The 14,044-nt window shown below is 44.6% G+C and overlaps 1 protein-coding gene across 1 annotated transcript; it reads right to left on the minus strand.

Annotated features, from left to right (window-relative positions):
* Window positions 1-848: 848 nt before the first annotated feature.
* Window positions 849-6,235, minus strand: spata7 (spermatogenesis associated 7). The gene is made up of 12 exons (XM_040200389.2): window positions 5,984-6,235; window positions 5,189-5,251; window positions 4,987-5,076; window positions 4,780-4,827; window positions 4,346-4,449; window positions 3,785-4,248; window positions 3,632-3,677; window positions 3,055-3,176; window positions 2,921-2,971; window positions 2,722-2,799; window positions 2,556-2,613; window positions 849-2,396 (listed from the first exon to the last, which is right to left on the minus strand). The coding sequence occupies exons 1-12, from the start codon at window positions 6,024-6,026 to the stop codon at window positions 1,776-1,778; spliced, it is 1,788 nt and encodes a 595-aa protein (XP_040056323.2). The 5' UTR covers window positions 6,027-6,235; the 3' UTR covers window positions 849-1,775.
* Window positions 6,236-14,044: the final 7,809 nt, after the last annotated feature.

Below are 14,044 nucleotides of genomic sequence, written 5' to 3' on the forward strand. Positions count from 1 at the left end.
AATGACCCTCTGTATGCAACACAGTCTCACGTCTTTTTTTAAATTTAGGTGTGTATATATTTATATCATCATCCAAAGTTGTTGGAACTGAAGTTGTTTAGGTTGAAGCTTAAGTTGCTTGCTATGCAATTCTTTTCCAAAGTGGTTTTGATTCAACATATAACATGTAATGTAAGTTTACCCAAAGTAATAATTCCAATATAACCAAACTCCTTGTTTGTGTGTGTGTTTTGTTTTGCGTGTTTGTTTGCTGAGCCACGATGGGGGAATATTTCCTGCTAGTTGGGAGGTCTGTGGCCTGAACCCACATCCATTTTTGCACATTATAAAGCACAATGTGTTCTTATGTGTTTTTTTCTGTCCTCAGAAAGGATAGCAATGTATTGCTATTATTTTTGTACATTTTTCCATATACTAGTTTATAGGAAAATTGTTATCTCTACCTGATTTATGGTGTATGTTTGATTCATTCTTTGAATTTTCTTTAATATATGCTTGTTTGATGTTTTTCATAGAGGCAGGCTCTATCCGTATCAGACCGTGTGGTTCAGCTCTGCTGCTGGGCCAACTTGAGAGAAGATTGACCCTCAATCAAATCCCAATCACCTTAGTGATGAATGTGTTTGTCTGATGTGGCGGTGATTCAATAATAGCAGACAAAGATCTTCATTAGGTTGAAACGGTGCACAATTAGATTTGTGTGGAGCTGTGAATGCAGTCTGCAGATCTTTTGTTTGTCATTACAAGCTGAAATAATTTGCCAATTAATATGAGTAGCAAGTGGTTTATATCACAGTGCGATTCAGCTGCTTCTCCGTGTTGCCATAGAAACCCGGACACATTAATCACTATTATATTTAAATAGTTTTTAACACACAAATACCACAATGTACCTCACAGTGCATATAAATAATGCATGGAACAAAATGCTTTAAAACAGAGTTCAGGATGCAGGCAGGTAAGGTGGTAACATTCAAACAAAGCTCCATGTTGAAACAAAAGACAAGCTAACAAAAGAGCCGGGCTGAAATCATAAGTGGATTTCAGGAGGTTGGAACAGGTGCAGAATGTCCAGCAGTTTGTTTTTATTATCTTAAAGCTATTTTTAGTGTTTTTGTTGAACTTGGTTTTATGGTGTTCTCTAATAAAACCCTTTTCTTAATTACTAAAATATCTCTGCATCATCCAGTGACTTATCTGCATGCTTGGGTACTTTATTACAATAGTTTTTTGTGTGTAATTTTCATCATTTTTTGTAAATCTCCGTCACAAAAGCAACATAAAACAGGCCACACGGAGGACAGAGCAGAATCAGAGCAGAATCAAAATGTGAATTAGATTTATACACAGTGTGCACTGTATAAAAAGTAGATTGTAATGACCTGCGTACTATGCGGTTACTAAATGCTATTGTTTTATTTTGTGTCTTCGTGTCTTGAATTTTATGTCTCTTCAAAGATGTCAAAGCGGTGAAGATCCGAAGCAGAGTACGCAGAGCATCACTGTGGATCAATGAAAGCTCGACCACCACAGTCACTGTGTCTCCAGTGTTGCTCTCGGGGGGCTTTTTTTTTTATTGTGCTCACTGAAAAATATAAAAAGCAGAATAGAACTAACTCCATATTGGTGGGGATTTTGAAACATGAAAAACACAGCTTGTGTTAAATCATATTCACCCACTCTTCCAACTTTTTCTTTTACTTTCAATACATTTCTCTCTCTAAAGAAAACAAAAACCTCACTAATGGTCTTTCAATCTCTGAATTCAGCAAAGCTCAGAATTCATCCTCATCACTGGCAGATGCAACAGTATTTGGATGTTGCTCAGGGGGCGTCTCCACATTGTTGCCGTGTTTATTGCTGGACACGTGAAGAGACTGCGACAAACTCCTCCCCAGGTCTTCAAGCTCTTCAGATTGTCCATCCTGACTGACGCCGGCTGGCTCTTGATGAAAGTCTTCTTGACTGCTTATAATGTTGTTTTCACGGTTGACGCCTTTGTTTGTCTCAGTTGTGCCAGCTTGATTTAGATGGTTGTCCTCACCGATTCCGATATTACCAGGAGAGCCAATGCCCCTTTCCTGATCATCATCTGCTCTTTCCTTCACATCCACTTTTATTGGCCGGGCAGAAATTGTTTCAGGAGAGCACAAAGGTGTAGACAACGACAGGGGAACAGCAAAGTCTGGTGAATCACAGTATTCAATTATGGAACTACATTGGAACAATTTACTGTCCTTTTTGGTCTTTAATTGTTTCCCCCCAGATTCCAGATGTGGTAGGAATGAATCAAGTAGAGCGTTCTCTGTTTTTTCAAGCTCTGCGCAGAAGGTGGATGTGTTGTTTGGCTCTTCAAAATCTTTACGCAGTATTTCCAAAAGGTGGCGCATTTTACCCTAAAACCAAAAGCAATGCAATCAGATGCATGAGAAGAAATCAACGAGTCTTTTGTGAGAACCTGTAAATGTTTTCAAATCTTCACATAAAGCTGTGATTTGAACACTTAAACAAGACTTGCTCTACCTATTAGGTGTTGTGTTGTATAAGCCACTCACCACATCAAGCTGATGCCGATTCATGTCGATATGGCGATTTACTACCCGGTCCAGGAACCTTGTAGAGAACAAAAAATCAGAATGACATAAGGAAAGAGGAATCCTGGCTAAACAGAGCACAGTTTACAGACTACAAAATAGTCAACAACAAAAAAGAGAGACAAACCTGTCAGAGATGTGCTCCCTGGACAAAATGTCCTCGGTTACAGCAGAAATAAATTCAAGGTACATTAGTTCTTCTTCCCTGTTGAGTAACAGATGATAATTCTTAAATGTAATGTGGTTAACGTTCACAGAATAATCTAGAGTACTGTTGAATCCTTGAACATATTGCAATAGCGTTCGACTTATCAAGGGGAACATACTCTGCAGATACAGTCTTCATAAAGGGGGATTTCTCGCCCTCTGTGGAGAACCTGAATAAATAGATGCAAACAATTTATTCATGTTATTCATTTTGCTTAAAATGCAACACAGTATTCCCCCTTCATGATTTTACCTGGACGAGGAGTCGTGTACATCAAGTACTCCGCTCTTGTTTGCTTGATTCCGTTGACTAGATGCGGACAAATATGTGCCATTGAACTCGTCTTCAGACCACTCATGCTCTGTGTTTAATCCCTGCAAAACAAAATGAGAAAGCATTTTCAATATTGATACGGTTGTCTCGTGATCGAATGTTTAATGTGGCTGAAACGCTTCAGTTGTTTATTTAAAAGGGAGAATTGGACAAACAAGGACAAATACTTAAACCCCACAAAATGTCATAGTCTTTATTTGGATGGTGTGCCACATGTCTTTGGGTTTAGTAGGTCTAAATGTTCACTAATTCTCACTGATATTGGGCTTGGATCAGTGTTTAAAGCTGGTATGAACTATTTTACATATATGGTACATATTAGTTTTGGAAAAAAAACCCACCAAAGCCGTGATTATTTATCACCAGCGATGTGTGTAAGCAAATTTGAATATGTATCCGTCCCACCATAACAAGATTAAAAGGGTTCAACAGTAAAGTTGTAACATTGTATTTTTACTGTTAGGCGCATTAGGAAATATAACTGAATAGTAGTTACCTGAGATGGCTCATGAATGTCCTGTGCGCTTTCCTTGGTTGTAGTGCTGCATAAGAAAAATAGAATTCAATTCATTTAAACCACTTTCACACATTAAGATAATGGTTTTCATGAAAATGTCCTTCCAGACTCACTGGGATGTTTGGTAAGTACCTTCCGTGATAGGTTTCCTGTCGCATCAATCTGGAGTTGGTGCTATCCTGAGTGGGTTTACGCCCTGGGGCTCTGTAGTAGCGATATTGCGACAGGTACGAACTCTTTTCTGATTTCAGGGTCTTGGGGGTAAAAGGTTTGTCCTGGGTAAAGTGCTGGGAATGTTTGTGGAGCAGATCTCCACTGTACGTCTTCTGGACAGGGTCTTGGAAAGTCTTGTAACTCTGATCTCCTGGAGCTCCCAGTGAACACACTGACTGCTTTCTGTGTGAAGTTGCCTCGGGGCTGCGGTACTTCCTTTCTGATGCTGGCCGAATGTGATGGGACTGGTTCTGAGAGCCAACTTTAAATGATGGATAAACCATCTCCTTGGCATTAAAGGAGGAGAGGAACTGCGGGCTGGAAACCGCAGAGCTCCTTGAGCAGAGGTAGGGGCTGTCATCATATTGCACAGATAATCTACTCTGAAAAGGAAACATGTATTGAAAAGATCTTATTTTCAGGTCAGGCAATGCGTGGTTTCTGTATGAACACACCAGTGACGTTGCGCTGATTTCTTACCTGGGCCAAAGAGCAGGAGGCTCTGCTATTCCTCTGTGAGAGAGAACGGGCCGACTGAGGACGACCACCTTTCCTCAACCGCTCCTGTCTGATCTGGTCATTGTCTGTAAAGAGGGAAGGACAGGTCTAGTCAGTGAATAGACAAAGAGTAGTCTAGAATAGGAAGTCCCTTACTGCACTTATCTGCAAGGTGTGAGAGTGTGATGGCACAGGCAAAAGAAGACAGCGTTACTTTTAGCGATAATGATGACGACTTGCATTGTGTGATGAGTGAGTCTTTCTTAACTAGTAAAAAAGGTTGGTCTTTAGATAACCACTGGCACACCAACACCAAACTGTTATAATGCAATTAAAACCACATTGGGTGTGCTAAAATTAGAAATATATTCTTTGAATTTAATTAATAATTTCATATTTGATGACTGAGTACTTACACTTTACACTGTGTATCAAGCTTTTGGGTACTGAGGCATCGATGGCAGCTGTGGAACAAGGCAAAGATTTTTCCTCCAACAATTATGAAATACAGATGCAAGTTTGAAGCATTTAGAGATAAAATTATATTATATATGCATGGAATGCATGGGGTTTTTCTGAATGTCAATGTAAGAGTCATACTGCATCCCTGCCATGCAGCTCACCTTTAGCGGAGTAAACCTTTTTGTAATGAGACACCATGTGGTCTCTAACGATGGACTGCGTCAATTTGCTGGAGGAGCGAGTGCAGAAAGCTACAATTGTGACACAGAAAACAACATGAAATGAAAAGGAAGTCCTTTACTTACAAGTAGCCATAACTCAGATGACTTCATTGTCATAATATAAGAACGTAGTATTACTTACGGCTACTTTTTAAATCCTGTCCTTTCCCACCAAGGCTGCACCGTGATCCAGATGATACACTCCCTAAAATAAACAGATAGATATAGACATGCTAACTATTGTAGTGAAGTAATACAATACAACAATAATAAAACCGTTTCAATAAGTTATATGTATAGTAATAGATAGATATTGATGTTTTATCACACAAGCATTTGGTGCATGAGCTCCACAACCGATTTATGTTAACCTTTGTATGTGTAAACTAAAAACCCTTTTGGTTTTATGTCTAAACAATCTGAAATATTTTCAACAAGTATTTAACTTAATTATTGACAATAAGTAATATATGAGTAGGACTACATAGGCTGATAATAACAAATAATTCAGTCAAGTAACTATTTACTTTTTGTCTAGCGTTACTCTGTGTTCCATATTTCGTGAAAATAGTAGCTGAACAATGTCGTTTTTATTTTAGTGTAACGTTACCTAAATAAACAATAACCATACGTAACGTTAACTTAATCGTAGCTAACTTTTACTGAAGCACGATGATACAGCATTAGCATTAGCGTTAACGTGAACCAACGTTACTAACGTCACTGTCTCGGTTATGTATTAAAACGTCTTGAGAACAAGCAGTACGAGTTATTTAAATGGCTGGACTATGTCAACATGAAATGGAAGCTACATTAGAGAGTCCATACGAAGTCATCATGAGTTTATCTTACGAAAGCAGCCTGAGCACAATATAACGTGCTTCATTCTGCTGCCCAACAGCTAGCTAGCTGGCTAATGCTCGAAGTGGTTTCATACCTATTCTCGATTCCATGGTATTATTATCCTCATCGTATCCCATTTCCCACAAAAATATTCTGTAGCAGCAACGGGAGATCTTGAATAGATCCAGAAACGACAGCGTATGTAACTCTAAACATGTTTACGTTGAAAGAGAATGGAGTAACGTGAAGGTAAAAGCCTAAAGCTAGCTTATAAACAGATGGGCGGCGGAGCAACGCTTCTCCGTCGCCATGCTGGTTGCTATGAATGCTTTCGTCATCACGCTCTTGCGTAAGGAAAGTCACGCCACCTGCTCCACGACGTAACCACGTACACACGATGTCCCTTGACTGCGAAAACTAAACCAAAATAACATGCCAAAACATATTTCATTCACAACTCAATAAAATCCCAAATATTTACATAGGCAATACATTTCGGGCTTCAATTCAATCACGTTGCGTGCAGCAACACATGTGCTTAAAACAGCAGAAATAGATGGAGAAACAAATGACAAAGTTCACCCATAACAATTGTGTTCCAACATTGGGATGTGTTTGCTTGATGTTTTTGGAGACACCTTTTCAACATTAGCAAAAAAAATGTTGTCCCAGGTCATACAACACAGTGGCATGTGTTCCAGAGCCCTTGTCCACACCAGTAATTAACAAGATATAGGTCTAGGAGACCTCAGGATCATAGGAAAATGATTGTATAGGTATAAACCTCTGCTAAATTTAATCAAATATCCTGAGACCTTTATCTTGTTAATTACCGGTGAATTAAACACCCACCATCTTACTCCTAGAAACCAAACCAGTAAAGCAATAATGTGAGTGTGTGAAAAACTGACCAATCTGAATGACATGAGTGCAACAAATATAAATTCAGATTCAAGTACGTCCATCTTGGGACCATTCTGTCAGCAGGGTATTGTTAATTCTGCCATGTTCCTTGTATTGTTTGATAGACCTTTTAACCCCTAACGTCATACACCCACAAAAGATTGTGAATTACCTCATCTTAGTGTGAAACAGACTCTCTGAACAGCATTGTTTGTCCTAACCAAAAGTCCCTTCATGCTGGTTTTTATCAGCGTTTATTACCAGCTTCAAACACGCAAACGAATGTAAAGTAACTAGTTATTACACCATTCTGAAACCTTTAAGGACTTGTAAACCACAGTGGGCTTAATCGTGTACATACAGGAGTAAAATAGGGCTATAACCTATAGTATTAGTCATGATGAGCTGAGAAAATATTTTTCTCAGACAATGTATGTCAAATTGACGTGGACACACAGTTGCAGTTTGTAAAATGTAAACCTTTTCTGCCCCAAAGCAACGTCATGCTATTTTGCTGTCTCAATAAATGTTGCCACCTTGATCCTTGATCTTGTTTTATGTTGCTCCCAAATTACTGAGGAATCGGCCAAGTACACAATATTCATCATGCATGTCCTTGGGGCGGTTTCACATTTTAACGATTGGTCTGCCACATCAATGGTGTATTGGTGTGGGGGGCAAGATTAAGGAAGGCATGATGCTCGGCTCCATGCTGTGCTCCAAAGACAGGAGGAGGCAGGCACAACCCTGAATGTGTACAAGAGCAAGCTGTCCAAGAGCAAGGTGGTCTCCTTCTGGAGACCAGGCCATCAAGGAGATGAGGGTTATCCGAATAAACAACAGTTTGTTCTCATGTCCTATGTGGGTATTTAAAAAAACTACACTTCTGCAGGAGGGAATAAAAATGAATTGCACAAAGTCAAAGAGAGATGTTAGCTTTGTATGGCTTCAAGCATGTTACCAGCATCCCAAATAATCATTGGAGTTGAATATCTGCCCATCCGTGATGTGCCTTTGAACATCTGGCTCTGAGGTAGACTCCATTGATTGGTCTCCTGACATGCAGTTCTTCTGCAGATCAGATTCCAACAAACTGTCACACCTGTATGTCAAGTTGCGTTTTTGTCCTGTCTCCAGTTGTTTTTTGACTTCCTGTTTTATTTTGGAAACTAACTCCCTCTCGTTTCAGGTCCCTTGCCCTTCCTCATGTGTCACCAGTCTGATTGTCTCCCCTGATTCCTGATTGTGTCCACCTGTTCCCACAACTCCCTCATGGGTACTTATAGTCTGCGTCGCCCCTTGTCCTGTGCCAGTGTGTCTTGTTGTTTTGCCCTGCACACCAGCCCTCACGTCACGAGTTAAGTCAAGTCCGATAACGTTTGTCACGTCCTTTTGATCCCTGTTACATTTCCTCGTTTAAGAGAGATTTTGAGTTTTTGCCTTTTGAATTTTGATCTCAACCTTTTTCCTCATTAAGAGAGATTTTGAGTTTTTTCCTTTTGAACTTTGATCGCGACCTTTGTTTCCTCGTTAAGAGAGATTTTCAGTTTTTTCTTGTTATTAATAAAAAGCAATATCAGCTGAACCCTCTGCGTCCGAGTCCTCCTCCTTCCTGCCTGACAGTACACACTGGCCAGAATGGACTCGGCAGAGAAGGACCAGCTGACGGAGGCGCTGCGCGCTCAAGCATCAAGACTGGCGCAGCATGAAGACCTTGTTGCTGACCTCGATCGAGTGGTTCGGGGACTTGCTCAAAGCCAGGAGGGGTTTAAGACTGCCATGACCACGCAGGTGGGACTCCTAAACAGTCAGGTAGAACAAATTCTCACCTTGCTCTCCAGGAACCCCGCGGCTTCTCCCGAACAACCCCCCACGCCGTCTGAGCCCCCTCCCGTAGCCACACCAGCAGATGCGTGCACGAGGCTGGCACCTCCGGAACGATACTCCGGAACCATCGGACAAAGTAGGTCCTTCATCATTGAATGTGAAATGCACTTCGAGCACTCTCCGATGCACTTTCCCACAGAACGGTCCAAGGTTGCCTTCATGATGTCCCATCTCACGGGAAGGGCCAAGGCATGGGCCACCGCTGAGTGGGCTAGGAGTTCGGCAGTTTGCTCATCACCAAAGAAGTTTGCCGACGCTCTCAGACTTGTTTTTGACCCTGTGGCAACAGACCGAGAAAGGGCTCGTGAGCTCAGTCAGATAAAGCAAGGTGGACAGTCCGTTTGTGAATACGCCATACGTTTTCGCACCCTGGCGATGGAGAGTGGGTGGAACACCACGTCCCTCTACGATGTTTTTCTGAGAGGGCTCTCCGACCAGATCCAGGACCTCTTGGTCCCATTGGACCTGCCTCTGGACCTCGATTCCCTCATCGCCCTCGCCATCCGCACCGACAACCGCCTACAGGAACGGAGGCGGCAGCGTGGGCCCAGAGGGACACCCGCCGCACCTGGCTCTTCCCCGACGCTCTGGGGCGCCGCATCGCGTCAAACCTCCCCTGAGCGACTCTCAAGAACCCGTGCCGGAGGCGAGGAGGAGCCCATGCAGATGGGGAGGGCCCGGCTCTCTCAAGAGGAACGACAGCGACGCTACCAGGAGGGCAGATGCTTTTACTGCGGCGAGCGTGGCCACCTCATCACCGCCTGTCCAGTAAAGGCCAACCAGTCGGTGAGTCAAGTCGCCGAAGTAACTCCTACTCCACGCCGATTGACCACAGTGAGGATTAAGCACCGGGATAAGAACCTAGAGCTGGGGGTATTGATTGACTCAGGGGCAGATGAGAGCCTAATCGACTGGGGGTTAGCACAAAGACTGGGGCTTCGGGTTGACCCATTGAGTAAACCGGTTAAAGCGAGCGCACTTAATGGAAGTGCATTGTTCACTATAACCCATGTTACAGAACCGGTGGAGCTTCGCATCACCAATCACTGGGAGCGCATACAGCTGTATTTAATACACTCACCTCTGCACCATCTCATCCTCGGGTTCCCATGGTTAATTCATCACAACCCACACATAAACTGGCGCACCGGGGACATTATGGTATGGGGGGAGGGTTGTAGGACCCAATGTCGGGAATCATGCCCCCAAGGGAAGAACCCCACGCTAAACCGTGTCGTCACTCACCCTGTCACAGACTCGGAGATCACCAATCTGACTCAAGTTCCAAGCTGCTACCACCACCTCGCTGAGGTTTTTAGTAAGAGCAAGGCCACAGCTCTACCACCTCATCGCCCGTTCGACTGCGCCATTGACCTTCTGCCCGGCTCCACCATCCCGAAGGGCCGTCTTTACTCTGTTTCCGGGCCCGAGAGGCAGGCCATGAAGGACTAAATCGAATCCTCCCTGAGGGCGGGGTTGATCCGACCTTCCTCGTCCCCAGCAGGGGCAGGTTTTTTCTTTGTGGGAAAGAAGGATGGAACCCTTCGCCCCTGCATTGACTACAGCCCGCTTAACGACATAACCGTTAAGAACAGATACCCTCTACCTCTCATGACCTCAGTATTCGACCAGCTTCAACAGGCGCAGATTTTTACCAAACTGGACTTACGCAACGCCTATCACCTGGTTCGCATTAGGGAAGGGGATGAGTGGAAAACGGCATTCAACACGCCGTCTGGACATTATGAATACCTGGTCATGCCCTTTGGTCTCACAAACGCCCCAGCAGTTTTTCAAGCGATGATAAACGATGTGTTAAGAGACTTTTTAGACCAGTTTGTGTATGTGTATTTAGATGACATTCTGATTTATTCCCCCGACCTAAACACCCATAGGAACCATGTTGAACTCGTCCTGCAACGTCTCTTAGACAACGGGTTATATGTGAAGGCGGAAAAGAGTGAATTTCATGCCGATACTGTCGCCTTCCTGGGCTTTATCGTAGCCCCTGGGAGGGTTCAGATGGATCCGGCTAAAGTAAGCGCGGTAGTAGAGTGGCCAACTCCTGATAGCCGCAAGAAGGTACAGCAATTTCTCGGTTTTGCTAACTTTTACAGGCGGTTTATCAGAGGCTTCAGCGCGACAGCAGCCCTCATTCATTCATCCTTGTGCCTTCCTGTCGCGACGACTGACTGCAGCGGAGCGGAACTACGACGTGGGAGATCGTGAGCTGCTGGCAGTGAAGGCGGCGCTGGAGGAGTGGCGGCACTGGCTCGAGGGGGCACAGCACCCTTTTTTGGTTTGGACAGACCACAAGAACCTGCAGTACATCAAGAAGGCCAAGCGTTTGAATTCCCGTCAAGCCCGCTGGTCCTTGTTTTTTAACCGTTTTGATTTTTCCCTTTCCTACAGACCGGGATCAAGAAATACCAAGCCTGACGCCTTATCCCGTCTTTTCAGCCCGGAGCCCGTGGCCAGGGAACCTGAGCCCATCCTCCCACTACACTGTGTGGTTGGAGCGGTTACCTGGCCTATAGAAACCAAGGTGAAGCAGGCCAACGGTGAGACCCCCCCACCTCGTGGGTGCCCAGATAATCGTCTGTTTGTCCCTATTAATCTGCGCCCACAGGTGATCCACTGGGCTCACTCGTCTTTGCTCACCTGCCATCCGGGCGTACGTCGGACCATGTTCGCCATCACGCAGAGGTTCTGGTGGCCGTCCATGGAGCCGGAGGTCAGGGAGTACGTTGAGGCATGCTCCGTCTGCGCCAGGAACAAGAACTCCTCCAGAGCCCGCGCAGGCTTGCTACAGCCGCTGCCCATCCCGTCCCGGCCGTGGGCAGAGATCTCGATGGATTTTGTCACGGGGCTACCGACCTCCAAGGGGAACACCACGGTGTTGACCGTGGTGGATAGATTTTCAAAGATGGCACACTTCCTAGCCCTACCCAAGCTGCCCACCGCTAAAGAGACCGCTATCTGCATGATGAACAACGTGTTTAGGATCCACGGGTTCCCCAGAGACATTGTGTCCGATAGGGGGCCCCAGTTTGTCTCGCGGTTCTGGCAGGAGTTCTGTAAGCTCATCGGAGCCACAGCTAGCCTCACATCGGGGTACCATCCCGAGGCCAACGGACAGACGGAGCGCCTCAATCAACAACTGGAAACCAGCCTCCGGTGCCTGGTGGCCCAGAGCCCTGCGTCATGGAGCGAACACCTGACGTGGGTAGAGTACGCCCATAACTCCCTTCCCACCTCCGCCACTGGCATGTCTCCCTTCCATTGCGTTTTTGGTTACCAACCCCCTGTGTTTTCCGAGTCCGAACCAGAGGTGTCTGTGCCCTCCGCCCAGGCCTTGGTCCGCCGCTGCCGCCGCATCTGGGCAGCGGCACGCCAGACGCTGATCAGACAAGGGGACAGAGTGAAGAAAGCAGCGGACCGCAGGAGGAGACCGGCCCCAGTGTACCAGCCCGGCCAGCGAGTATGGCTCTCAGCCAAGGACCTACCCTTGCAGGTCGAATCACGAAAGCTGGCCCCTCGCTTTGTCGGCCCGTTCCCCATCTCGAGGATTATCAATCCAGCAGCTGTGCGCCTCCGTCTGCCCCGGTCCCTGAGGGTACACCCAACTTTTCATGTCAGCAAAATCAAACCAGCGAAGGAGAGCGCAATGGTGCCAAACCCCAAGCCACCCCCACTCCCTCGAATGGTCGAGGGGGGGCCGGTCTACACGGTGAGGAAACTGCTGGCGGTACGTAAGCGGGGACGGGGCAGGCAGTTCCTCGTGGACTGGGAGGGCTACGGCCCAGAGGAACGACAATGGGTCTCGTCTAGCTTCATAGTGGACCCGGATCTCATTCGAGATTTTTATAGAGCACACCCGGACATTCCAAGGCCGCCTGGTATTCGGCCTTGAGGGGGGGGTAATGTCACACCTGTATGTCAAGTTGCGTTTTTGTCCTGTCTCCAGTTGTTTTTTGACTTCCTGTTTTATTTTGGAAACCAACTCCCTCTCGTTTCAGGTCCCTTGCCCTTCCTCATGTGTCACCAGTCTGATTGTCTCCCCTGATTCCTGATTGTGTCCACCTGTTCCCACAACTCCCTCATGGGTACTTATAGTCTGCGTCGCCCCTTGTCCTGTGCCAGTGTGTCTTGTTGTTTTGCCCTGCACACCAGCCCTCACGTCACGAGTTAAGTCAAGTCCGATAACGTTTGTCACGTCCTTTTGATCCCTGTTACATTTCCTCGTTTAAGAGAGATTTTGAGTTTTTGCCTTTTGAATTTTGATCTCAACCTTTTTCCTCATTAAGAGAGATTTTGAGTTTTTTCCTTTTGAACTTTGATCGCGACCTTTGTTTCCTCGTTAAGAGAGATTTTCAGTTTTTTCTTGTTATTAATAAAAAGCAATATCAGCTGAACCCTCTGCGTCAGAGTCCTCCTCCTTCCTGCCTGACACAAACATTTCAAAGTCTTTTTCCCAAGCATATGTTATGCAAACCATTTACCGTTCTGACCTCTTCCTAAGAACATCGTCATTGGGCCTTCATGACAAGCGCCTTCATGTTTGTTAACTTTAAAAGCCGCCCGGCAGAAAACGTTAACGCTCCCCGTAGAAATGTACCTTAAAAGTGCAACATAAAACAAATGTCTGCTTGCAACCGGATTCAAAGCACCGAGGTAAAATATATTTCAATAAAGAAGGTTCTTGTCACTAAATTTTCTGAGCTAACCTCTGCTAAAGTGGGCTATGTTCAACACAGAAACCCATAACCTATATTACATCCACTATGTAAAAAAATGTTAAAGTAAAGTTTCTTAGCTCATGCGATAGTTAGATAAGTTAATTTACTCTTGAAGGGCAACACAAAACTGCAAAAAACAATAACTAACTAACTCATAACTCTGCTGCTTATAGAGTCGGTGTAAAAATATTGTATTTATATATAGCCTACATATCAATGTATTTCCAGCATATTTCTATAATAGAACAACAGATAATACATCTAAAACCTGTATTTTTCAGAAATAATACTACAGTTCCCACGCATATTCTGAATCCACAGTCTATTGAAATACATTGAATACAATGACTGCATGCAATCATTTATAATGCTTAAAATACAGACTAAAATACGCATATCAATAGTATAGCTCTTCAAATCAAACTGAATTCTGAACTTGAAAATGTGTAACACCTGTAGGACCTTTTGGCTGCATAATCAACTAAAAAAACAACACATTTTGAGCTTTACCGCCTACTGCAAAACACCTGCAGTATCTCAGAGCCTCGTATCCTGAAAACAATATGCGCATCATATAAATTGCTCCCTAAATGTCGTCGTGTGACTTAGTACGGGGGGGGGGACTT

The sequence above is a fragment of the Gasterosteus aculeatus genome, chromosome 15 (assembly GCF_964276395.1).
Source record: "Gasterosteus aculeatus chromosome 15, fGasAcu3.hap1.1, whole genome shotgun sequence".
In the NCBI taxonomy this organism is placed as follows: domain Eukaryota; kingdom Metazoa; phylum Chordata; class Actinopteri; order Perciformes; family Gasterosteidae; genus Gasterosteus; species Gasterosteus aculeatus.